This window comes from Limanda limanda, chromosome 13 (genome assembly GCF_963576545.1).
Source record: "Limanda limanda chromosome 13, fLimLim1.1, whole genome shotgun sequence".
Classification (NCBI taxonomy): Eukaryota; Metazoa; Chordata; class Actinopteri; order Pleuronectiformes; family Pleuronectidae; genus Limanda; species Limanda limanda.
Window position 1 is genome coordinate 21,770,417 of NC_083648.1, and position 27,103 is coordinate 21,797,519.

General features: G+C 42.3%; 2 protein-coding genes across 2 annotated transcripts; one reads left to right on the forward strand and one right to left on the reverse strand.

Annotated features, from left to right (window-relative positions):
- Positions 1-3,088: 3,088 nt before the first annotated feature.
- Positions 3,089-20,477, reverse strand: toe1 (target of EGR1, exonuclease). The gene is made up of 8 exons (XM_061084316.1): positions 19,445-20,477; positions 19,261-19,301; positions 16,908-17,004; positions 16,112-16,270; positions 15,815-15,928; positions 15,481-15,629; positions 6,652-6,814; positions 3,089-4,668 (listed from the first exon to the last, which is right to left on the reverse strand). The coding sequence occupies exons 1-8, from the start codon at positions 19,556-19,558 to the stop codon at positions 3,904-3,906; spliced, it is 1,602 nt and encodes a 533-aa protein (XP_060940299.1). The 5' UTR covers positions 19,559-20,477; the 3' UTR covers positions 3,089-3,903.
- si:ch73-382f3.1 (uncharacterized protein LOC100151273 homolog) lies at positions 20,050-24,281 on the forward strand. The gene is made up of 4 exons (XM_061084317.1): positions 20,050-20,491; positions 21,912-22,071; positions 22,790-22,965; positions 23,393-24,281. The coding sequence occupies exons 1-4, from the start codon at positions 20,342-20,344 to the stop codon at positions 23,774-23,776; spliced, it is 870 nt and encodes a 289-aa protein (XP_060940300.1). The 5' UTR covers positions 20,050-20,341; the 3' UTR covers positions 23,777-24,281.
- Positions 24,282-27,103: the final 2,822 nt, after the last annotated feature.

Below are 27,103 nucleotides of genomic sequence, written 5' to 3' on the forward strand. Positions count from 1 at the left end.
GTCATGGACAATCCTCCTCTCCCCAATCATGGAGATGACGAAAATAGTGATGGTGAAGGCAGCTTTGACCGGCCAAATAGCAGGAGAAGAGAGGAAAGAGAGGAGGAGCTAAATTATAATGATTATCAATATGTCAGAGCTCACTATTTTCTGCCACAACAGTTCCCACCACTGGCCTGTGGGATGGACTGGAGACAGCAGGGTGCTGCTGTTCATTTTCCAGTTTATTATCCTCAATCCCACGCTGACCCTTATGAATTTCCTTTTGTTTTTCCCTGTGCTTATCCTTTTGTTTTTCCTTATGCTAATCCTTTTCCTTTTGCGTATGCTCCTCCGTATGTTCCGCCTTATGCTTATCCTTATGCGTATGTTCCTCCTTATACCCCTCCTCGAGCTGTGCCGTATGTTCCTTGTTATGCTGCGCCTCCTGCCAATCCTCTTGCTTTTTTAAACGTTGATCCTCACGGTATTCTTGAGCAGCTGATTGCCAGGAACCAACACGCGAGACGTGAACAAGGTCCTGGACTTGATGCCAATGGTGTAGATGAAGAAAATGGACTTGAGGACCCTGAACTCGAGGGGTTTGGTCTGGGTTTTCCTGAGACCATTGGGCCACTCACTACAGAGGAGTGTTTCGAATTATTTAACGACGACAGCTCTCAAGACGAAAAAGATGCTGTAGTTCCTTCAACTCCTGGTTTCAGCTCCTTAACAAGGAGGAGCAGGGAAGAGAGCGGCGACGAGGAGACTGCTGCTAAGAAGCCAAGGTGGTCTGATGAGAGGGACTTGGAATAAATACATAATGCTATACAAGGCTGACAGACCAACCCACACAGTATAAGACCAAAGAAACTGGCAGGCTGGCTGCAGTGAACCTTTTGCCACAACATCTATCCTCTGTCTTACAGGACCACTGTTTCCCCAATCTAGACCTTGTATCTGGAAAGGTCAGTGACACCCATTCCAGCGTCTTGCACTGGGAACAATCTCAACTATTTCTTAACGTTGGCATAGTCTTTGGATTGACCCAATTTTACCCTGAGGTTTCAGCCTCTGTGTCTAGAAAGGCAGTTAGTTGGGTCTTGCCCTCCCACTGAAGCTAGTGACCTGCAGATTAAAGACGACTGGATGTCAACATTGTGCGTCATGGAGGTAACACGTGGCTGTGTGCATTCCACTCCCAGGTCAACACCATGTCAACACCAGAGGTAGGGATGAGAAAATGAGTGGACTGTCCAGCAGAGGGTGAGAGAGAGAAACATGGAAGACAAACTGCAAATACAAACATAACCACCACATTGACATCAAGTTTACTGGAGAGTGGACATCTGACTTTGAGTAAGCTCAGTTAAAGCTATGTTTGTTATTAAACCTTTTGAGCTGTTTCATAGTATTTATTCAGTATTTGAAAGATTTCTTTATTTAAACCATCATTAATGTTTTCTGATCATTGTGAATCATAGACCCGAGTGCAAGCTTCTGCTATTGCAAGACTTAAATAACCAAGATAAGACTATAATACAGTATAAAAAAAATGAAAATAATGTATGTGATTGTTTATGCTAGGTACATATTTGCTTTCATTTCTAATGCATATAATTTAAAATTTTACATAGTCATTATACATTTCGTATTTATTGATAATTTTCAATCCTTCACTAGCAGGGCCCCTGTAGCTCACCATGGCCAAAAAAGGGGAGAAAGTAATGAATGGTAAACAAGTCTTACCATATAGTCTGACGTTTTATAAATAAATGATCATCCTAACCACTTCTTTGTCTCTTATCCTACTGTACCACCTAAACTACTGTGGTTAACTGTGGGCAACAAGGTGAGTACGAGCTTCTCACCTGAAAAATTATTGTGCAAACCTGTTTATTCATGTTTTGTGGATAAAGATTGACAACATGACAGGACCCCAAAAGTGAAGCAAACTCATCTTTATCGCCCCTGGTGGATGCCTGCAGCGTAGGTCATAAAACCTAACTCCTCCATGTGGATTGGGCATGGACCAAAATAAAGAAAGTACACATTTAATATACTTTGCTCAAAGATGTTTTTTGTCATTTTAATTAGTTCTTGATACTGCAGCTCCACACCACGAACACACCTGTACAGACTCCAAATGACTTCAGAAGTTCAAGATGGCGACACCCATTTCTGGGTTGTTTTTTGGCTTCATTTTCTATAACAGGAGGAAATGCAGACTCCTCATCTTCACACGCAGAACCACTAATTACAGCATGTTATTGTGCATGCCTTATTTCAAATAATATAAGTCTGACTTATAGCTTTTAAGACAAATCCTTTCAGCAACTTGCAGAAGAAAAACTTGATATTTTTGATTATACGATTTGTTGACCTGAAGATGGCTCCAGATGAAAATCCATGTGGTTTCTGTGATCAAATGGTTAGTCCTCTGCTCTTAGTAGGCTCACTTTAACTTTTTTTTAATTTCGTATAAACCGTATTCGAGATTTGAATAAAAACTGGTCAGGGAGAACATATTATTTGGAGGACTCTGGCTGCTCACAAGTCACATCTGCATTTAATCACAATACCCGGCCAGTTAGCAAAGCTCCAGTTTGATTCTTTAATTAGTATAGGATAATTAATATATTTGCTAGTGCTAGTACCACAGTTTTTATGATGCCACTGTTAGCCAGTATCTTGGCCTGTGTCCAAAATCAGTTATTAAAGTCCTCTAAAAAGCAAGTTCGGCATTTTGTCGTGCTGAACCTTTTGTGAATTTTGTTACAGGCTATATAGTGGACACTTTGTTTCCCACAATGCATTGTGAAAGCAGTGTACAACCAATGGTCACTAACCAAGCAACTGTCATTGATTACCCTCGCGGTGGAGAGACGATAGGAGAGAAGGAAGCAGGAACAGCCCGACCTGTGGTCCAAATAAAAAAATGAGCAGAGCAGCTCATCACAGCACAAACTGCAGCAAACAAGTTAATTTCTACATTTAAAGAAGTTTCCGTTTTCGATACTAAGTGTAGAATAAACATTTATAATTTATTGTAGCATTCCTGCTGGCCGACGTTATACGTGATACGTGACGTCAATAAAAGGAACTGACAAATCATGAGTTTGTTTTATTTCAGAAAGAGGTAATTGTACAAAATCTGGAATAAGTCTTCATCTCTCTTGTTCACTGTTTTCAGAACAGCTTATTCAATTGAAAGGAAAACATCTGAATTGCAATTTAATGATGGGTTTACAATCAGGTCACTAAGGCCATTATCCTCTCTTTTCTTAAAGGCACTTAGCTTTACACTTTGATCCCTAAGGTAAAAAAAACAGGACTGCCAGATAAATAAAAACTATGGGATCATAAAACAAACATGGCTACGCATGAAAACAAAATTTTTATTAAAATGCTAACACGCTCACAATGAAAGTACAATTAGTTCACCATCGCAGTTTAGCTCGTTAGCATGCCAACGTTTATTGATCAACAAAAAAGAAAGCGGACGCTTTTGAGAATATACTTAGTTTTGCTGGGATTTGATCGTGAATAAGTATCCGACAAATTAAAACTTGTTCATGGTTCTACATGAAGCATCAGGGAATAACCAAAGGGTTTAAAATTTTGCCTGATGGGAACGTGGACATTAAAAAGTAACCAAGATATCTCCCCAACAAACTCAAAAGTAAAGCTCATGGTTGACCTAGGGAAAAAGCCAGTGGACCACCAAATTCAGGATGGTTCATCTAATGGGCATAACAGGCCCAAAATGTTACAGCAACTTAATGAGATATTTCAGTCTGGATCAAAGTGGTAGAAAAATAAATTGTCATCAATAGAGCTGTGCTGCTGGTATGAATACAAACTTAGATTGTGAACTTCCACTTGTTTAAACTACAACTGCCCTCCTGTGTGTAAGTGTGCACACTACTTTCTCCCTCCCCACACCACCTCCATCTTCTGCACGTGGGCCTTGGATGACTTAGCGAAGGTGCTTTTCACCACGTTGAGAGCATTTTCCTTTCCACTGAGATAAACCTTATTGAGACAGGAAGGAAGCCACAACTCCTCGTCCTCCTTGCAGTCCTCCTTTACAGCTGCTGCTTCTTTATTTTTGACGAACGTATGTGAGTAAGCAAAGATGTATCCTGTCATAAAGGCATCAAAGCCCGCTCTATGAGTTCCAGACTCGGCTTTCTTCTTTTGAGCGTCCGTCCCAGTTGATAGGTCAATGAACTTCTCTTGGCCCTTATCTGCTGTTGTTCTTTCTACACTGTCTTCTGTGTTGGTTTTCATCTTGGTCTCATCAGTTGGGGCTATTTTTACAGAGTTTCTGGAGTCTGTGTTGTCTTCACAAACTCCATTCCCCTTGCTTTCTGTGCTCATCTTCTCCCCTTCACTCTGTTCGGTGTTTCCATTACTGTCCACTGGTGGCACATTTTCTGGGCACAGATCAGGAGTTGCCTTTTGCTGGTCGTCTGTTTCTTCTTGATCCACCTCCATGTGGGATTTTTTGTTTGTAGGGGCACCATCAAATATGGAGGATCCCTCTGCTGCATCTCCTCCATCTCTCTTCTTCTGCCTCTTCCTCTTTTTTCTCTTGCTATCCACATGTTTCTCATCCTGGAGGATGATCAGGTCAGTGTCATGGGATAATGGACACTGGGTACCATTCGGACACCAGCCAAATGCCTGTCAGACGAATACAAACAAACACAAAGAGAATTTAATAAAAACATTTCTATACACTTAAAGTTCAAGCAACATACATTACAATGGAAACACACTAGTCAGAAAATTCATCTCAAGTCTTGAGATAAGACTGAAAAACTCAATGTTCACTTAATGTCTTAGGACAACTTTATCAAAGCAGAAGCTGCGGAAATGGTCAAAATTTGACCAATTGAGTAGAGATGGTGGTTTTAATATTGGGTTAAGGGAATGGTTCCAAGAGACCTTCGCCCCTACTAGACCTATCTCCAACATTTCATACATCTTGGCAAAGGCAGAAAGGTCGCTGATTTTTAGAACTGTAAATTGGCAAACTCAAGCCATTTTGACATGCCCATGTGTGAGAACAATAGAACATGTAATTTTTTACCAGACTGGACGTGTGTCCAATGTTTAAAGAGTTTTCAGGCGCTGAAAGACGTACAGTAAATTCTGGCATATTAGCCGCTATTTTTTTCACACGGTTTGAGACTGCGGCTTTTACAACTATGTGGCTAATTGATGGATTTTCATAGGCCAACAAGCTTCTCGCCGCCAACACATTTAAAATCGTCAGAATCCACCATTGCCAACGAGTTCCAAAAGGCTGGACTGCTGCGTGATGAGGAGGACAGTGCAAGCTCAAGGCCGGATTTGCCTCGGGAGGAAAGTGACATTGAGAGCGAAAAGGAAGGAGAGACTGAGTGCAACGAAGCAGTACTGAGGGTGTTTTTTTACGAAACTGAAGAAGAGGACTTCAATGGTTTTAGTTCACAGGAGGACGATGGCGATAGTGATTAATGACTTTTGCTGGCCGGTTCCTATATTTTCGCCGAGAAAATGTGTGACGAAGTAATTACATACCTTAAGGCTGTTCAATTCCGATACTGAGGAAGACAACTTTAGTACTGTTAAAAGCACTGTTCTGAAAAAAAGCATTTGCGGTATGTATGTAGTTGTGGATGTTACCGGCATTTATTTAATTAAAAGTGTAAAAAAATCTTTCCTGTAACATCTTGCCGCGTTAATATCTCATGTTTCAACGGGGACACCTTCGGCTTATAGACAAGTGCGGCTTATTTATGTACAATTTCTTTTTTCTTTTAAAAATTAGCAGGTGCGGCCTATATATAGGTGTGCTCTATAGTCCGGAATTTTCGGTACATTTAAGGACGTAATACAAATCGACATGGCTTGTCTGTTCTGACAGAAAAGAAAAAAAAGTATTTTATCTTTTCTTCTGCCCCTTATTTTCAGTACATTCGATTGTTAAATGTCACTTCAGATTTAAAGTTTCTTCAGGGTATGTACCAACTAATTCTACAAACGTCTCTTGGTCTGTTTGAGGAACGTTTATTTTGTGAACCTTACATCTTATCTGCTTCACACTTGGCAGGTGTATTTCTAAGGGTCAAGGAAAGTGCAGTTAATATGAATAATATGAATATTATTCTATATTAATAAAATGGGAATAAACAGTCATCAAGCTGTGTCACTGTGGACCGAATTGAACATGTCTTCTTCTACACCTTCGGAGAAACCACAGCATTGGTAGGCAACAGGGTCAAACCGCCATATCATTATATTCACAGAATCACTCCCTCTGAGGCAATTTGTCTTCAAGGTAAAAGCACATCTCTCCTTTTATTGCTGCAATGCTTTATATCAAGCTAAATTACAGAGCTTATATTTTGAGAGTTGTGAACTTGGTTCTGCAGATTGTGTCGATTGGATAATGGACCTCCGAAACAGCCAAAAGGCAACATATGAAAAAACTAGTTCAGTTCAGTAAATCATTCAAACGTATCAGCCACACATATGAATAGGAATAAAACAAACTCAGCTTCATTTCATGAAAAACAAACTATAAATATATACACCTGATCGTCATTACAGATAAACCAGATAGGACGAAGATCTACATGTAAGACACAAGTAGAAGTCAAAAAAAAGGTTCAAACTCACAGAGAAGCGCTGGCAGATGTCAGTCTGTCCCTCATGAGAGTCTACAACTGGACACACTCTGTAGTCCACGTAGCTGGACATTTGACCGGCATAATGACAGAACTCGACATGAACATGATGCCCACTCCCTGCAGAGGTCAAACTTCGACTGGTATCCAGCTTACTGGAGGGGGGAGGACAGAACATGAAGAACATTATAACTGATGAAAACAAATAGGTAAAACAGCAATGATACAAGCATAATAGGTGTCCAGACATAATGGAGACATGGAGCCATTCTGAATCATTTGTTGGGCAAGGCCCAGTGATCCGACTTAGAACAAAGGGTCGTAAAACCTTAGGCCAGGCTCGGGTAACCCCTTACATTTAAAAATCCAGCAAGGGCCCTTATCTCCATGTGGCAAAAGATCACGTCCTGGTCCCCCACGGTAAGCCCGCCCCTGGGGGCCAAATCCTGACAACTCAATTGGCTGCAGGGCCACACTGACCCCTGACCCCTCCTCCCAGGGGGGAGTCACCTGAGACATGACTTAAAAGGGCTGAACTCACAGACTTCTTTCTCTCTTCACTCAGATGCCCAAGCGACAACAGAACCCCTCCGGGGTTCTACTAGTTAACTCGGTATTTTTAAGAGACTCTCTTTGTCCGTCTTTTTTTCACGCTGCTCAAGTTGTCTTCTGACCTCAAGAGGTCTAACCACACGACTCAGTAACTAAGGAGGCGATTAGACATCGAAACAGGAAGTGCCCCGCTGGACGGACTCACACACTTCCATAGACTTTACTTTTTCTTTTTTCCAACGATCTACAAACGGCTTCAAACCAGCCGTCCCCTGCAGAAGCGCGACGTTCATCCCGCTGAGGAGTAAGAGGCAATCCACTCCGTTCCTGTAAAACAGCACGATCTCCGCTGTTACAGAAGAAGACGAAGTTTCATTCCGTCAAGGCAGCACGAATAATTCGCTTCCTTTTCCGGTCCAGCGGCCGAGCCCGGAGCTCGCCTGAGAGGCCAAGACATTGTTCACTGGACTTCCGGGAGATTCGCGCCGAGGCGCAGGCAACCCACGAAATCACGGTCACAGTAAGAGGCTTATGTTGTCTGGGCAGATGTTAGTTTTGATACGTAGCATATTATTTAACATTTGATTGTATTTGTTGCGAGACCGCTGAGTCTCATTGTTTTAGCCGGCTACGACGAGCCGCTACTTCCGGTTCATTTCCGGGTTTTGTGTTAGTGCTTGAGGCCGCGAGGAAAGCCTCCAGCCACGCACTGTTAACGTCTGTGTGAGTCTGCAGTGATTTCACCGATCAGAACCTCGGCCCACAACGCTCGCTTGAGGGCTGAGGGGTGAATCACAGTTAACTCATCTCAGGCGTGTACTTTTAAGAGCTTCTTTGAACTCTCCTTACATGTTTTTCTCATGTTTTCTCTCTCTCTCTCTCTCTCTCTCTCTCTCTCCTTCTAAACCGACCTATACACACTTCTGACCTGTATTTATAATACAGGTCATGTCACATAGTTAAATCTATGCTTAGAGAGGCTGAACACATCTGGAAACCATTCGGCCCCCAAAGCCAAGCAGAGATAAGAATTCTCTTTGTCTAAAATTTCCTTTGTGTAATTCATGTGACGACCACCAGTGTGCGCTCCGGCCACATGGTGTCATTAACATAGACTCCATCTTGAATAACGCAAGTTAACCCACCATTTTGAGTCTATTATTGCCACGCCTCCGCTCTCTCTCTCCTCCCATCCTGGCTCTAAATTCATAACGGCTCCGCCATCTTGTTTTGTAGTCAATCCGCCATTTTGAGAGTTTTTAGGCCTTGATTCCACGAATCATGATCGGCCTCCATCTTAGATGTGATGTCACTACGCGTCATCGCCACCCCCTTCTTTTTCTCTCTCACACACACACACACACACACACACACACACACACACACACACACACACACATTGATAGACACAGACAGACACACACACACACAGAGACACATAGATGGACCAGAGGTTACATGCGTGTTCTAAATTGTGATAAGCTGCTGTTGTTATCTTTGAAATATGGGAGTTTGTTAAGATGATGAATCATTAAATAACACTAACTTTATTTCACACACACACACATAGACACACACACACAGAGAGACACTTTGACACAGACACACACACACATAGAGACAGACATACATAGGTAGACCGCAGGTTGTCCATGTATTTTCTGAATTGTGATAAGTGCTGCTGCTGTGTTTACCTTTGAAATATTGGAGCTTGTTAAAATGATAAATCATTGAATAACATTATAACTTTATTTCCCCTTTTTAATAAATACTTTTGTAATTAAAGTATCTGTAGTCTGTGATTATTTGTGCATATGTATGTGATTGCAGCTGGATTATGATCGCCTGTGCTCGAACTTAGAAGCCTTCACTGTTTATTAAGTAATCGTTAATATTAAAATATTGACATTATTAATTTGACATTTATCATTATGAGACTGATAATTATAGCTTGACATCGTTGGTCCCTGGGAAACCAGGGTGGTGCCCCCCCCTTTTTTCAATTATTAATATAGATAGTATTATTCTTAAATTGATAATTTTATTGTTTTAGACTAATTATTTTCATTATTCTTGGTTGATAACCTTATCATTGTTAATTGACAGCTTGTACTTTCTAATTGATAATTCCTATTTTCTCATTAGTGGTTTTATTGTTATTTGATTACTGATCATCTTCAATTAATAATTTAATTATTTTTGATAGATAATTTTTATTATTTTAATAATCCTATTTCATGATTATTAATAATTAGCCAACGTCAAGTCTACTCCTATTGCACAACATAAATGGTGCCCCCTGTGAGGCGATCTAACTCCAGCTGTATCATAATACTGTGTACAATAATCCAGATTCTTTTTTTTTTCCAGAAATTTAATTTTTTTGAAAAATTTAAAATTTTTTGAAAGTTCGATTTTTTCAAAACTTTTGCTTTCTCTCATTTGGTATTGATCATGATTCGTTGTTGAAGAAGAAAATAATTTTGGAAATTTATTCTTCTTTGCAAAGTTTTATTTTTAATTCATTTGAACTTTTACCAAACCGGTTTACCAGTGCCTGGTGTATCCGTAATTGGCTGCAGATTGCAATCGGTGGTTGTGTTCTCGAGGCACAAGAATCATAAATAATTTAAGAAAAGAGAAAAATAATTCTAGGAATTTATTTCTCTTTGAAAAATTTTATTGTAATCCCTTTGCACCTGTCCCAAGCAGGTATACTAGTGCCTTGTGTATCCGTGGTTGGTTGCTTCTAGCACATAAGTGGTTGTGTCATCTCAATGCACAATAATTATGATTAATCTTTGAAGAGAGACATAGGTTCGAAACTAATTTCTCTTTGAAGTTTCTTTATTCTTAATTCCCTTTGCTAAGCAGACTTTTGTGTAACTTTGGTTGGTTGCTGACTGCGTTTCAGTAGTTGGTAATTTTTATAGGAGATTTTCTGCATGCTTTTTGATCTTAAGGAGACAAACTAGATTTGAGAGACTAGTTTTGAGAAGACTAGTTGTTGAACAACTAGGTCTTAAGGATTGAGCCACCGAGCTATCCTTCATTGACACTTTATAGACACAGGGTGAAGCTCACCTGTGCATCTTGTTGTGTAGTTTTTAATTAAGTGTTTTACCCACTTTTTCTAAGCAAGCGTGAGCAGTCCACCAGGTGCCTTTTCGCACTCAGAAGATGAGTAGCATGTAACACCGTGGGGCAAGTGCTCCCTCAGGACCAGAGGTCCTATTAGAGACTGTAGCCAGTCTGAGTAATTTTTTTTTTTTTCTAATGATGCGGTGAGTGAGTTGAGTGAGTATGAAATAAGTACCTGCGATCGTAAGATCAAGAACTGTCCATGCACTCATCAACCCCACTGGCCCGCATCCAAAAATACCCCATGCTCTGGGTCAACTGACACTCCTCTACCAGCAGAGAGCCGAGCTGCAGACCCAAGAACATGCGAAGGCGCTCAGAGCCATGCAAGCAGCATGTCGAGCGGAGCAGGAGAAAAACTCCTACCTGCGGCATATCGAGACCCGCAAAGAACAGGACCAGGCGGTGCAGGAGCACGCGCAGGTCAAAGGTCAGCAGAAAGGGGGGCACAGTCAAACAGAGCTGCCCCCCCCCCCCTCAAGCTGAGATCCCTGATGACAGGGCCAGGAGCTGACGTCATTCCCGGTGGAGCCAGCGGAACAGAGACACTGGGAGAAAAGCTGCGAGCACAGCTACGCAACCCTCATGCAGAGGAAGCTTTGATCTGGCGGGCCAGACACACCCAGCAGTCAACCGCTCCGACCCACTCAACACCAAAGGGGGAGCAGGACTCAACCCCTAGACGTGCAGTGACCTGGGACCGCTATGAGGCAACATCAAATGCCTGTCCAGCGGACACACAGCATCCACTCCAGCCAGAAGGAACACATCCTGCACGGAGCCATGCTGATCCACATCACAACGACGGAAGGACTCCGTCCTGGAGGGCTGAAGGAGATTCCCAGTCTGCCACTCAGGCAGAGGCGCACCATGACTCACGGTCGCGTCCTGGATGGTCCTCCAACCCCGGTGCAAGAGATGGTGGCCACGAAGATGAGTACCGTGGCACATTCGAGTCAAAAGACACTGATGACTCAGCACCCCCTCAAAGAGAGGAAATCCGCAACCGGCGGCAAGAGCCCCTTGAAAAAGACATTTATCGCTTCGACCCAGACAACCGAGGGTTCAACGAAGACGACACCGTGGTTCTGGCAGTTCAAGTCCAAACACATGTGGACCCGGCGCTGGAAGATGACAACTTTCCCCACGCCCAGATGAACCCCAGCAAAGAGAACCAGAAACAACGACCCTTCCAACAGGGTGCCCCTCAAAACCAAGGGGGTGAGGATTTCAACCAGCCCCACAAACAGTTTCGACCTCAGCACCTGAATCCCTCTCCACAGAGAAGTAGGGGCTGTAACCAAAGGAAACCTCATCAATACCAGGAGTATAGTGATGGTGACCGAAATCCAACACATGGGATGCATCCTGGCACAGAGGAATTAATACGGAGATGTGTGGATGAAGCAATGAGAGACATTGTGCCACGTGTTCCTCCAGGCTCCCCTAAGAGACCAGACACTGAACCCCGTTGGTGAAACTAGAAGCAGTTGCCCTCCTTCTCCACTCCTAAAGATGACTTCAATGACTGGGAAGGACCGAGGCGCTGCCAGAAACCCCCTCTCACCTCCACATCTGAAAGGGGGGGGAAAGAAATCCCAATTTTAAAACAAAGACCGCTCAACCCACTCACTCCATCAATAGTTGCATGCTTTAGACCCTCTGTCAGTAAATTGTATAACGTATGTTCAGGTAGTGAACTCCTTAGACCTCGTTGAGGATTTTGAAGTCGTTACCACTACGGTTGTGCAGCCCTCACGGGTACAGTTGGCAATTCAGTCTTGGCAGAAAAATTTCAATATCTGTAGATTTGCAAACCTAGAAATAGGATTTACCATATATTCACAGCTTAGCGAACAACAGAACGTGACTCGCCGTTCTAAATGTTTTGGTTTGACAGAATAACACACATGATTACCTCAAAACACCAGCACCTACTCAAACATTTTCTTCTGTTCCTTTTTCCACTTTTCTTTCATTTCACTCTTCACCGAAATTCATCAGTATGTTAACAATAACTGCCGATAAGCATTATGTGAAATTGAAATGTGCGCCGTGTTTTAGAATATATGTTGTTTAGCCTCTGTCTGCCCAGACAATTAGCTCTCTCTGTTTAGACTCATGCCTCAAAGACATTTATGCCTCATGATGAACTAACTTTCAATGCTTCAACTCCACTCAAGGATTACCTCTCATGGATTATCACTGGACTCTCGACCCTAGCGTGCCCTGGAAACTGGGTAACGACCCACTTCCCAGGTCAAAGGGGGACTGTTGGGCAAGGCCCAGTGATCCGACTTAGAACAAAGGGTCGTAAAACCTTAGGCCAGGCTCGGGTAACCCCTTACATTTAAAAATCCAGCAAGGGCCCTTATCTCCATGTGGCAAAAGATCACGTCCTGGTCCCCCACGGTAAGCCCGCCCCTGGGGGCCAAATCCTGACAACTCAATTGGCTGCAGGGCCACACTGACCCCTGACCCCTCCTCCCAGGGGGGAGTCACCTGAGACATGACTTAAAAGGGCTGAACTCACAGACTTCTTTCTCTCTTCACTCAGATGCCCAAGCGACAACAGAACCCCTCCGGGGTTCTACTAGTTAACTCGGTATTTTTAAGAGACTCTCTTTGTCCGTCTTTTTTTCACGCTGCTCAAGTTGTCTTCTGACCTCAAGAGGTCTAACCACACGACTCAGTAACTAAGGAGGCGATTAGACATCGAAACAGGAAGTGCCCCGCTGGACGGACTCACACACTTCCATAGACTTTACTTTTTCTTTTTTCCAACGATCTACAAACGGCTTCAAACCAGCCGTCCCCTGCAGAAGCGCGACGTTCATCCCGCTGAGGAGTAAGAGGCAATCCACTCCGTTCCTGTAAAACAGCACGATCTCCGCTGTTACAGAAGAAGACGAAGTTTCATTCCGTCAAGGCAGCACGAATAATTCGCTTCCTTTTCCGGTCCAGCGGCCGAGCCCGGAGCTCGCCTGAGAGGCCAAGACATTGTTCACTGGACTTCCGGGAGATTCGCGCCGAGGCGCAGGCAACCCACGAAATCACGGTCACAGTAAGAGGCTTATGTTGTCTGGGCAGATGTTAGTTTTGATACGTAGCATATTATTTAACATTTGATTGTATTTGTTGCGAGACCGCTGAGTCTCATTGTTTTAGCCGGCTACGACGAGCCGCTACTTCCGGTTCATTTCCGGGTTTTGTGTTAGTGCTTGAGGCCGCGAGGAAAGCCTCCAGCCACGCACTGTTAACGTCTGTGTGAGTCTGCAGTGATTTCACCGATCAGAACCTCGGCCCACAACGCTCGCTTGAGGGCTGAGGGGTGAATCACAGTTAACTCATCTCAGGCGTGTACTTTTAAGAGCTTCTTTGAACTCTCCTTACATGTTTTTCTCATGTTTTCTCTCTCTCTCTCTCTCTCTCTCTCTCTCTCTCCTTCTAAACCGACCTATACACACTTCTGACCTGTATTTATAATACAGGTCATGTCACATAGTTAAATCTATGCTTAGAGAGGCTGAACACATCTGGAAACCATTCGGCCCCCAAAGCCAAGCAGAGATAAGAATTCTCTTTGTCTAAAATTTCCTTTGTGTAATTCATGTGACGACCACCAGTGTGCGCTCCGGCCACATGGTGTCATTAACATAGACTCCATCTTGAATAACGCAAGTTAACCCACCATTTTGAGTCTATTATTGCCACGCCTCCGCTCTCTCTCTCCTCCCATCCTGGCTCTAAATTCATAACGGCTCCGCCATCTTGTTTTGTAGTCAATCCGCCATTTTGAGAGTTTTTAGGCCTTGATTCCACGAATCATGATCGGCCTCCATCTTAGATGTGATGTCACTACGCGTCATCGCCACCCCCTTCTTTTTCTCTCTCACACACACACACACACACACACACACACACACACACACACACACACACACACATTGATAGACACAGACAGACACACACACACACAGAGACACATAGATGGACCAGAGGTTACATGCGTGTTCTAAATTGTGATAAGCTGCTGTTGTTATCTTTGAAATATGGGAGTTTGTTAAGATGATGAATCATTAAATAACACTAACTTTATTTCACACACACACACATAGACACACACACACAGAGAGACACTTTGACACAGACACACACACACATAGAGACAGACATACATAGGTAGACCGCAGGTTGTCCATGTATTTTCTGAATTGTGATAAGTGCTGCTGCTGTGTTTACCTTTGAAATATTGGAGCTTGTTAAAATGATAAATCATTGAATAACATTATAACTTTATTTCCCCTTTTTAATAAATACTTTTGTAATTAAAGTATCTGTAGTCTGTGATTATTTGTGCATATGTATGTGATTGCAGCTGGATTATGATCGCCTGTGCTCGAACTTAGAAGCCTTCACTGTTTATTAAGTAATCGTTAATATTAAAATATTGACATTATTAATTTGACATTTATCATTATGAGACTGATAATTATAGCTTGACATCGTTGGTCCCTGGGAAACCAGGGTGGTGCCCCCCCCTTTTTTCAATTATTAATATAGATAGTATTATTCTTAAATTGATAATTTTATTGTTTTAGACTAATTATTTTCATTATTCTTGGTTGATAACCTTATCATTGTTAATTGACAGCTTGTACTTTCTAATTGATAATTCCTATTTTCTCATTAGTGGTTTTATTGTTATTTGATTACTGATCATCTTCAATTAATAATTTAATTATTTTTGATAGATAATTTTTATTATTTTAATAATCCTATTTCATGATTATTAATAATTAGCCAACGTCAAGTCTACTCCTATTGCACAACACATTCATCATTTTGAGCTTGTTCACTTTGACTGACATAGCAAAAAATATACACAAACAATTTATTTCCATACACACAAACAATAATGAAAAATTAAAATATATAATATTTGAAAATAATTGCTATTGATGTTATAATACAGATATTTAAATATATATTTTCACTAAATCTCAAGCTGTTTTCAAACATCAAACAGTGTTAACAAGTGTTTGTATCTCTGGATCATTTCAAAGTATTGATACTGATATAAGTGTCTATACTCCATATAAAAATAATAATAATAATCTCTACTCACCACTTCTTATAGGCATACTCCAGGTAGGAGGCACTGAACCGGAGCTCAAATTCAGTGATGTATTTGGTGTCATAGATACCAGCAGGAAACATCTCAGACAGATCGGCAGTGAAGGTGGTCAGACGCTCGGGCAGGTGAGCATAAAAACTCTAGTAAAGAGAATACAAATATTAAACTATACTGATACTACTGCGATTGCACATTTATCTGAATTGTTCTTCTCTTTTGGATAGTGGTTGACTGACGAGTTTAACCAGCGTTGCTAGGAGACGTTCTACTGATCAAAAGCTGAAGAAATTCCCTCACCCAGTGAAGGAAAGAATAATACTGGTACCTGGTAAAGGAAGGCCATGTCAATGAGGCCATTATGGAACACCAGGGGTTTCCTGGCATGCAGCAGTTCAGTGAATAACGCCCTGATGTGGACCCCATGGTGATCAGATGCTCCCTGAAAGTGAAGGAAGAAAGAGAAAGGAGAGACAATCAAACCATGAGGAGGGTCAATGAGCCGATCCAGTGTCCTGTGTTATGTTGGCACCAGTGCAATATGGGGGAAATTGGCCAAATGAAACAACTCAGACACACAGTACAACGCAAAAGAGCATTAAGCATTTATACATTACATTCTCACCTTGTTATTGCCTTTGCAGTAAGGGATTCCATGAGCATACTGCTTGTTAAAGTCAAATCCATGCTGCACCAAGAACTTAACTGACTGGGGTTCGATGATGTACTCCTCTGAACACAGCAGGGTGAGGTTATACACCTGGACCAGGTATGTGTCTGCAGCCTGAAGGGCAGCATCACAGGCATAACATGAGTATTAAAGCAGGGTTTATGCAGGTTTCAATTTGTTATGTTCAAGATTTTTTTAAAGGATAATCAATAATATGTGAGACCAATGTCAAGTAGGACAGATATGAAGAAATATCTGAGTATAGTCAAAAATAACCACATTATCTTGGAAACTACAGATTGAGATAAATTCTGCCCAGTCGCCAGTTCCAAGTTGGTCTTGTCTACAGTTTAATTAAAGTTTGCTCATATCTGTATAGTTGAGAAAGAACTACAACACACAGAGACATTACAAACTATGCACGCCACTAAAACGTTTATCTATAAATTAAACTAATTTAACAGAAATATCATTACATGAACCTTAACGTCATTAAGACCCAACTATTGCATAAGTTAACATATTAAGACTTTTTAAGGCCTACATTTCTGATAATTGAATTTTAGACTTTTAAAGATAAAGTATATCCCACATTCATCTAATTATGCAAGAGAACAATCTCTTTAGCCTTCTTCTAGTTGTATGTCATTAGAATGATATCATAATCACTGTCATATACAGCACAAGTAAAGTATTTAGACACCAGTGTCTGCAGGGTGTAGTCACTTAATTAGACATAGCCTTGTGGTACCTTGAGGTCCAGCTTCTTGTAGCAGGCAATTCCCAGGGAGAGGATGGAGCGAGAGCGTGCTGCATGGCATATGGCTTTATATCTGTCCTCGATGGATCTGAAACATCAAAGCGAGTCAGGGTGAACTCAGGGGCGATGAAGACAGATCTTCTGCACAGATGTCTGATGAAGGTGGCTCGTGTTCACAGTGGTGAATAAAATAATTTAATCGATGAGTCTCAGATGTCCTTAATTGGATAATATAAGAGTAAGAAGGAAGTCCCACAATTGGGGAATTTGCAGTATTACAGCAACAAGAGTCAAGAAGACATCAGCAAGTAATAAATAACATGCAAGATTTAAGTGTAAAGAATATACAAAAATATATAGAAACCTTAAAACATATGAATGTTATTAAACTAGTATACAGGCTAAAGACAAGGAGAAATATACGCAGTGGGAGGACATTCACAGTGAATGGATTGCACATTAACCGTTTATATTGCACAGACAGGTGACTATAGCAAAGTGAATATTGCAAAGTTGAGATATGAATTTATTCCAACCTGGATTCACTCATTATCTATTCACCACCATGCAGATGGAGGGGTGCGTGAAGTGTTTGAGTCCACAAAACACTTTTGGAGTTTCAGGGGTAAACAGAGTTGCAGCCAAATCCAATACAATTGAAGTCAATGGTGACCACTTCTTCAAAAGAATAAACAGAGAAAGAGCATTAAATGTCTCCATAGCACTCCTGTGGTGTCATCCAAGTTTTTAGCCCAAATTGTCGCTGTAAAGGCCAATTTATGCCTCTACGTCGTTTCTAAAACGGACAGATAAGACCGCCCTATCCGTCGTAGAACGCCCTCTACGAGCGCCTCGGAGAGCTTTTCGTACACCTCTGATTTTTTCTAACTGTCCGTCTTTATGTCGGAGAGCCCACGGACAGCTCTTGGCTGTGATTGGTCCGCGAACGACATCATTTCCCTACGACGTCATTTCCCTACGACGTCATTTCCGGACCTCCAACTTCCTGTTTCCTTCCCTGTGTCACATCAAACCCAAACACAACTACGATTCTACGATTAATGTGACGTGTGTGTTAAGCCAGCGGAGTTGTCCGGCTGACGGTGGCTCGTTAGAGCACTGACGCCATGTGTGCACGGTCACATACGGTTCTAACGAACTTTCATAGCGGCGCTAGCAGGCTAGGCTAGCAACCATGCTAACTGCGGTGGTAACAGTGCAAAAACCCGCCTTCACAACTTTAATTCCACTTGTATCATGACACTGTTTCTATAATACCGTCAGGTTAGAAGCAAACACTGGGTAGTAGTTAGTGTCGGGAGTCCCTGCTGACTGTGTGTGGAAGCTGGGGGGGAGCTAGCTCCGTGTAGCTTCTAGCTACATGTAGCCTCAAGCAGAGGCTACATGTAGCGGAAACAAGACCGGGGAACCGCTGCGCTAAGAAACGATAACATCAGCATCTTGACCCGCTGGGTGTCACTTTATTTAGTTCTGTTAGTTGCCATGGTTCAGTGTGTGGGAGGCAAGCTAACAGAGATAAACAGACACACGTGGACTTCTTCTTCCCAAATGGGGTAGGCTTCTCTGAGCTCGTCTTCCGCTGCGCCACCTATGGGTTTGGCGGTGAATTTCTTTCAACGTACAGTGGTCGGAGAAGTAAAAATCAAAAAGACTCTTCGCCGCCGTGGAACGGATACGTAGAAGCATACTGGAGCCTTTATCCTCCTCTGTTTGCACTTGGTTCACAGCAGACATTCAGGCTAAAAGCATGGTATACATGACGCCGTTCGAGTCAAATTTGAATGTCAGCAGTTGGGTGACACCACACAAGCAGTATGGAGGCATTTTATGTTTTTTCTGTTGTTTAATACGTTTGAAGAAGTGGTCAGGAGTTACTTCAATTATATTGGATTCGGCTGCAACACTGTTTACCCCTGCATCTCCAAAAGTGATTTGTGTACACTTCACCCACCCCTCCATTGGCTTAGTGGTGAGTAGATAATGAGTGAATTTTCATTTTAGGGTGAACTATTTAAAGTACAATTGAAGCATTTCAGTGTTTTACCAAACGGGAGAGAACAAATCGCAGTCACTACATGTCTGTTATCCTCAGGAGTTACAGACTCTCAAGGTTTGTCTCAACACATCACCAGAGACAGGACGACCGCTCCCAACACAAAACATAAACCATCTGATCTGATTCCTGCAGAGGCCTTCTGACCTCTCGCCATCATTCAGGTCAGGCACAGAGAAGTGACTGACTCAGACACCTACACTCATGCCAGCCTACTACCATGTTCGTTAGGAAGGAGAGCAGAGGAGGACAGAATCTCTCTTTACTTACTCGGCCAGCAAGGACTTTCTATTCCCAAGACCACTCAGCTCCTGGAAAACAACAGAGAGACAACACTTATTTCTTGGTTTACATGTGCCTTCGATTCACAGCCAGTTTGTGTCTAGACGTCACATGAGAAGGAGGAGGAGGAGGGTAACCAGTGCTGATGCCTGTCTCTCTCAATTTCACTCACCGTGTCTAGTGCAACGAAGGAAGCCGTCTTCATGGCCACAACCATCGCAGGCCAGAGCTCTTTGAAGGTCTCATTCTGGACATCGATGACCGGAACAACCATAGGAGACTCCATGGTCGCCCCAACGCAGCGGTTCTCTTCCGCGGCGGAAACGTGTCCTGCAGCTACCGGTGCTAGCTTCAGAATTAGCAGGCTTCGTTAGCTCGCAGAGGTTTTCATTCTCAGCTGCTCTGTGCCCACTAGGCTCACTTTGCTGCTTTTGCGTGTTATAGGCTCTTCACAACTGTTGTAATTGTTATAACACTGGATCATATGTTCACTCGGGTGGGCAGCTCATAGCAGCTTCTACCATAAACATGTCAGCGTGCTTCTGGGGGTCCTATGAAAAACAACCTATAGCAGTTGGGCTACTGCCTGCGCGTACAAAACAATAGTTTGTTCCTATATGCATGTAAAAAAAGATTCAAATTTTATAAAAACAATAATGAATTCATAATTTATACAGGCGGTGTTTTAATTCTCATTAAACTTTGAGGTTATGCTTTTCAATAAAACATTTCAGACAGGCGTTTGCAACGGGCCCATATAAACAAGTCCTCACTGCACTCAACCATCGAAGAGATGTGCGCCATTTTGGCTCAAACAAAGTAAGAGTGGTTTTACCTCAGACTCACTACTTTGACCTGTATTAATTAAAATACCATGTAGACACCCGCAGGACGGCACTCCGGTTTCCACCAGGGGACACTTAACGAACGTGTAACTTTTTCTCGCTTTTACAACGCGTGGTTACTTCTCTACGAAGTGATGATCCCATCCCCAGCTGAGCTCCAGATCCAGACAAGCTAACTTCACCTCCTGCTGCACCAGAGCTGAGCCCTGATCCCTGCTGCTGCCATGGGAGGCTGCTCCGCTCCCAACTGCTCCAACTCCACCAGCATCGGCAAGCAGCTGTTCCGGTTCCCCAAAGACCCGGTGCGGAAGAAGAAGTGGGTGGTGAACTGTCGCCGAGACTTCGAGCCCACTGCTCACTCCCGACTGTGTCAGGTGAGTTCCCACTGAGATCGAGGTGAACATCAACCAGCAAAAGAGACTGTACCAGCCCCAAAACCAGCCCCACGCACTGACAACATGTTGGACTCACTGTTTACATGACATTCAAATGATCTGTCTTATTATAATAATCAGAATAACAAACTGTGGCTCCCTGGAAGCAAATCACTACCATTTGTTCTGGGCCTGTTCAAATGTAAAGTCCTCTCAGGCATAAGAGTGACAATTGGAAAATAAATTCTCTTTGAATTTCTGCAGTCCACTCTGAAAGGTAATAAAACAAGTAAATACCCATTTTGAATCCTGAGTGTAGCTGCAAGAAAATCAATCGCAAAGAAATGCTTGAAGCCACATTCCCCATCAGTAGAGGATTGGTATGATCTCATCTATGACCTGTATTCAATGGAAGGAATCACCTTCTCCTGAGGTTCCAGGAATACAAGCTTTTGTGGAAATTTGGGATAAAAGCAAAAGTTATATTTCCCTAAAACGCCCCTTTTTGTCTAAAGCGTTATCGATGCCCTAAAGAACCATGTATGTATGTAGCAAAGTTAGCACATCATAGAAAAGCCACACCCCACAAAATAAAACAATCAGATAAAAACAATCAATCAATAATTAACGGAATGCATACCTCAAGAAAATCCAAAAAACAACACAAGTTAAGTAAATCATTACAGCAACAAGAGTCAAAAAGACATCAGCCTTTGGCTTGAGTTTCAGAAGGAATGGAATAAAATTAGTGTTGTTCTCAGGAAATATATTGACGCTATGCCAGAGAGATGTGCTGCTGTAATTGCTGCAAAAGGTGGACATACCAAATATTAATGTTAAAAGTGGATAAAAACAGTAGGACTCAATTCATCTGATATTTGTTTGTGCTCAGAGCAACCATCTGCATGTTTCATGAACATTATGAAATTAAATCATGTTTTGGAGGCAAAAAAAGGTAAATTTTGTCAGATACTAAAGGTGTTCTAATAATTTTGGCCACCACTGTATATATAAGCCGGACACATGAACAGTTCACTTCAATTCAGTTTCGTTAGGGGTAAACATTGACTATAAAGTCTATAATGCACCACAGACTGTTTATAAAAAGCTCTGCACACAAACAATCAACACACACAGTATATTGTGGAACTGTTTGAGGAGGACTCACTAATGAGCAATCATTCCAAACAGGCAGATTTAGACACAGGCATTGATTCTGCTGAGGTGATATCGAGGGGGAGTTTATTCCTAAGCGTAAGAGCGAAAACCAGAGTAACTATAACGGTATCCTTTCCTTTGAATTAAGCCTGAAATATAAAGTGGAGCCAGACCATGTTGTGATTTCAAAGTGATCAATAGAATCCCAAACTGACTTCTGTTCATATGTGTCTGTGTCTTTTATCTTCGTTGATTCTCCAAGGATCACTTTGAGCAGAGCCAGTTTGAGGAGATAGCCAGGTCTCCAGCCGGGGGCAGGAAGCTGAAGCCCAATGCCATCCCTACTCTGTTCAGTGTTGGAGAGCCTCCGTACCCTGCAGTCACCACTCCATACATCCTGATGCCCCTGAAACCCGAACCTGGTAACTGAATACACACCACGTTCTCAACCGCATCAGCTTTCTCAGGAAGCTTTTAAGGGGCTGGGAAATGTGCTGTTTCCAGTTCACTACTCCACAGACAGCCTAGTATTGTTACAGTAATTCATTTCCAAGCTTTTCTCCTAAAACTCTTTGGGTGTTTTTTCATTTTAAAGTGGATTGAAATTCTCTGTGTAATAAGAATCTACAGAGCATTTAGTCACTTTTAGCTAATTGTTATTTTTAGAGTCTACACAGTGATCCTTGCCTCCATCCTCGGACGCTTGTCAATAAATGCAGTCAAACGTTTAGCAGAGTAGAGACACATGCTTTACTCAGGAGTTGGTGGAGACCAAAACAGATTTTAAAGGATACTTGCAATTGTAAGTAAAATTTCCTTTTTTCTGCTAAATGTGCGCATATGATTTTTGCTTGGTAGCATGGAAAAACCCTTTTAGAAAGAGGGAGCTGTGTAGTTTTCAGCTTCTTGTCTGCCCCCTAGTGGCTTAAACGGATCATACCAGGTTTATTGGGCAAATGAAAATAATCAGAAACCCTTCATCTTTGTTAAATACATGTTATTAATCCTGGAACATCTTAGTGTTCTAAGTTTGGCATCACAACACAGAGCAATCTGTTGAAAATATGGCATGACATAAAAAATTGACCAGATTCCAGGCAGGAAATTCAGTACCACTCACTCAATGCTTTGTGTCTCTAGTGGAGAAGGAGCTGAACTTTGGGGACCATGGCTATGCCCGGCGCACCCCCCTGCCCGGCATGGACGAGGAGGATGCTGACATGACGGGCGAGGACCAGCAGCCGTGCACACAGTGTCAACTCCTCAAGAAGCAGCTGGAGCAGGAGATGCAGCACACTGCCAGGCTACAGAAGGAGGTAGGATGGATGACCATGTCATCGTGCAAGCGCCACTAAATTATGAAAGTCATCCTAAAATAAAAAATGTTCTGTTATAAAGATTTACTAAGATCATTTACAACACAAATATATAATAAAATAAAGGTACAAGCAATAGAAGTATATAATAAAGTTATTCAATAAAATATAAGTAAACATAAATCGAGGTAACAAGGATGAATATACTAGCAGTTAAGTGTCCAATAAAGATAAGTAAATTAAAAGAGATACTTTAAAAGAGATACACTTTTTTCCTTGGTGCAGAAATATGTAATTTACAACCTGGATTTACCTGCTTAACTGTAATTATCTGTTAGCTCTAACTCTGATGCAAGAAACTATCAAAGGAGAAATGCTTATTAGCTGTTCTAGCCCTGTTTAAGCAAGTGCTCTCTGTGTCTGCCAGGCAGAGGAGATGAAGAAACGTCTTTATCGGCTGGACCGGATCGAGAAGGGCCTCCAGAACTTTCTATACGAGGACCAGATCCGCGCCCTGTCCCTCACCAAGCGCTCCCGTCGGGCCGTCTGGTCTCCCGAGACCATCCTGAAGGCCCGAAAGATCCGCTGCGCAGTCGGCACCAAAGGCTACGAGTACCTGAGAGAGCTGGGATACCCGTTACCCTCATACCGGACTCTGTGTAACCGCCTGGAGACTAAGATCATGGTGACAACTGACATGAGCTGTGAGGAGCTGGCAGAGCTGGGACTCGGGCTCATGGCCACCTGTGACAGTCCCACACAGGTTGTTGGGGACAATGACGAGGAGGAACTGATTGGTGTTTTGTCCTGATGCTGGCAGTTGACTTGATCTATTGACTTGAGCCAAAGAAGGAATGTGCAGGATCAGCTGTGTTAAACATCTTCGGATGTGTTGTCAAGTGAAAGGAGAACGGCACTTCATGCTTGTTATCTTATCTCTGAAAGATTAAAGTGTCGATATAAATGCTTCTCTTGACAGACATTGAAAGTTCACAGGTTGGGATACTGATCTGCACTAAGAAGACACAGCTTCGCTCTGTGAGATGCTTGGGCTTGGAGCTCGCTCAGGTTTTACGCTCATGGTGTTCCCTAGCATGGAGATGCTTAGTTACAGCACAAGCTTGAACATGTGACAAGTCATACCGTGTAGTAGTCTGGGAAAGCAGACTACCACTAAGGTTGAGTGTTGTGTGTACATAAACATAATTTGCACAGAGCCAGTTGAATTCATTGCTTGGGTTCCAAGTGTTCCACACCTGAGGTATTGAGGGTTTCTCTGATTGTGTTCCATGCAAAATAAAACCACACTCACCTGATCTATTACAAATGATTTTAATGCTGTCAAAACACTAAGGGTGGATTTCCTTAAATCTTGTTTCCTGTTTTGATCACACCAAAAAATGGTGTTCTCCAAAAGATCAGACACATTTTAAAATCTGTACAATCCCCTCATTGGTAAAAAGAAGTGCATTTAACACAAAGACTATGAAAGAAGTCACGTGACACTTGTACACAAAACACTAGTTATATGATGAAATAAAATGACCATAAAGTGAGTGGACCTGTCTTGTTGTTGTGTGTGAATGTGAGAGAGAAACGTACACATCTCATTACATCTAGGTGCACAGTGCATGGAGTGCAAACTACTAAATGAAGCTTATGTGTGTTGCCTCTGCTTAATTTATCTCTAAACTGAATAATACTACGGCTGGATCTTACTTCAGCACAGTCTGGACTTTGAGCAGCCACTCGCATAAAAGATGTTGGTTAGGCCGCCTGCTTGTATCCTGAGCTGAACTTTAACGTAGATAACATTGTGCTTGATAGAAAACAACAAATGCTGCTTTGGTGTACGTGGACTGATCAATGCATTAAAAGCACTGTGCATGTGTACATTACAAATCTGCAGTGAGTCACTTTGACCCTCTGGTGCGGATCATCATTGATTTTTGCGTCTTGCTTCATACATCATTGGAACAGTGGGTTTGTTTGTCATGGTGTCATTCACCACGGGAAACAGTCCAAAGCCTGACTCATGCATAGTAAAGTAAATAGTAGTCTGTAATGAGGTCAATAGGACAACACAAAAAAGTTCTTTTGAAGCATAAACAGCAGATCGTCAGTGGCTCAGTAACGACATCACGCTAACATGCTCATAAGACAATGCTAACATGCTAATATTTATCAGGTGTAATAAGTATGTTCACCATATTATTTCATCAAGCTTATATTTGCAAATTAGTACAGAGCATAACGTTCTGCTAATGGGAATATCCTTTTGTTTTTGCAGATATTTGTCAAATCCGACTTTGGGAAAATTCCATTTTAAACCTGATGGTAGTGCTGTTTAAAATGTTAAGAGTTAGAATTCATCCTGAGGTGAACAGGAATGTCTGTACAACATCTTATAAAATCCATCCTTTAGTTGCTGCATCTGTCACGTTTCAATAAACTACAACTGTCACCCTCAAGGTGGTGCTAGAGGAAAACTCAGGGGATCACCTGACTCATTAGGATTAATCCTCTTGGGACCAGGAATGTTGGAAACTATGTTACAGAGATATAATTACCATCTCTTAAAAGTCATATGGCTGAAAGCCTTAGCGAGAACTGCAGCATGTAGCCTGGTGGAATTAGTAAAATAGTAAATACAGTACTCTGTATTGACCACCTTTGTTTAAGAAGTGAGTTGAACAAACAGGAAGTCACGCTGATCCAATTACTTAGAACTAAATGATCATTGTCGATTCTGTCAAATAATGTTTTTCATTTAGGTGAATATTGGCAAACACAAACACCCATACCAATATGTCTGTGAAGGCTTGCTGTCAGCCAACTACATTAAAATTGAGATTTGTAACCAAACTAACCCTAACCCTAACCCTAACCCTAACCCTAACCCTTATATTTTTAAGTTAACCTAATGTACTAATTCTGCCCTGAATACTTTGGCTTGTACTTTTATTGTAGTTGTTTTCATATGAACTTACAGATTTCTGCATGCAGAGCTTCGAAGGGATTCTTGTCTGATCCAGTGCTGTCATCGTGACTGGATGCAGTACACTGATATGGACACTTCAATAATCCCTCTTGACAAAGAGAATCAAAAGCCCCATTAAAACCATTAAACTTATAACAATTGTACCTATTTTTCTTTAAAGGGACTCTTACCTTTGTTGCATTTGAGAATTACAGCATTTTCAAATCATCCCGCCTTCCTCCAATGCCCCACCCCCTCGTTCCCATCCGCGGTGTTTTTTTGAAGTAACTTTATTTACAAGCAGACTTACAATTACTGCCTCCGCGCACGCACGTGAGTTTTTGTTTACCAAAGCAATGGATTCGGTAAGATCTATTTCGACCTCCCTCAGACCGTCACCACGGTCTTAACACGAATGATGTCCTCATCTCCCTATCCTCGAGACCAAATATCAACAATGTCACGTGAGTGACCTTAAGGGGGCTGGGCTCACCGCCCATAAAGCTCCCCGGTGAGCGCGGCCGCCTCCTCTTTTCTTCACTCGCCTCATCCGAGACCGACAGGTAAGTAAGATATTTTGGGACTCCACTTTTATCAATCCGACACTTTTGTGCAGGCGCCTTGTGTCCCTGAGGATTGTTTGTGGTTTTCCCCTTCTCTAAAAGTGAGGCAGAGGGCTACACTGCATGTGTTAAGCTCTGCTCTTTGTTTCAGGCAGCTTAATTAGCTGCACCTGGCACTAACTACTCATGTTCACAGCTTTGGGTAAGTATTGTTTATCTCGTGCTGTTTGTGTCCATACAGAGTTTGTTCTCTTACAGGAGTGAGTAGAAAAGTTGGGAAGCTTAATCAATAAATAATCTATCCCTTAAAACTGATTTGGATCGGGGGTGCCCCCCCCCCTCCTCACCCGGTAACTCGCTGTCCGCAGGGAGTGGGGTTTCTCCAACTCCCCCTCGTGCGTTCGCGCACAGTGAGTGGAGGTGAGTTAAAGCCAACCTTTTCACGTTTATTTGCCTTTCAAAAATGAATAAATAAACCGTGTTTGAGGCCAGGTAGTGTCCCCTTTTCACCTCTGTGCGCAGCAGGTGGGATTGTTTGCCTGTGTTCCCTGTATAAAATACAGTTGGTTATTGGTTATCACCCTTTGTAGGTGCT

Bases quoted from the DNA above. Each gene is read 5' to 3' on its own strand.
- toe1 (XM_061084316.1), bottom strand. From the start codon at position 19,558: ATGGAGTCTCCTATGGTTGTTCCGGTCATCGATGTCCAGAATGAGACC. The intron at 16,271-16,907 runs GTACCACAAGGC...GCTGCCCTTCAG, and splicing joins ACAAGAAGCTGGACCTCAAG to GCTGCAGACACATACCTGGT. The intron at 4,669-6,651 runs GTGAGTTTGAAC...TTCGTCTGACAG, and splicing joins ACATCTGCCAGCGCTTCTCT to GCATTTGGCTGGTGTCCGAA.
- si:ch73-382f3.1 (XM_061084317.1), top strand. From the start codon at position 20,342: ATGGGAGGCTGCTCCGCTCCCAACTGCTCCAACTCCACCAGCATCGGC. The intron at 20,492-21,911 runs GTGAGTTCCCAC...TGATTCTCCAAG, and splicing joins CTCACTCCCGACTGTGTCAG to GATCACTTTGAGCAGAGCCA. The intron at 22,966-23,392 runs GTAGGATGGATG...TGTGTCTGCCAG, and splicing joins CTGCCAGGCTACAGAAGGAG to GCAGAGGAGATGAAGAAACG.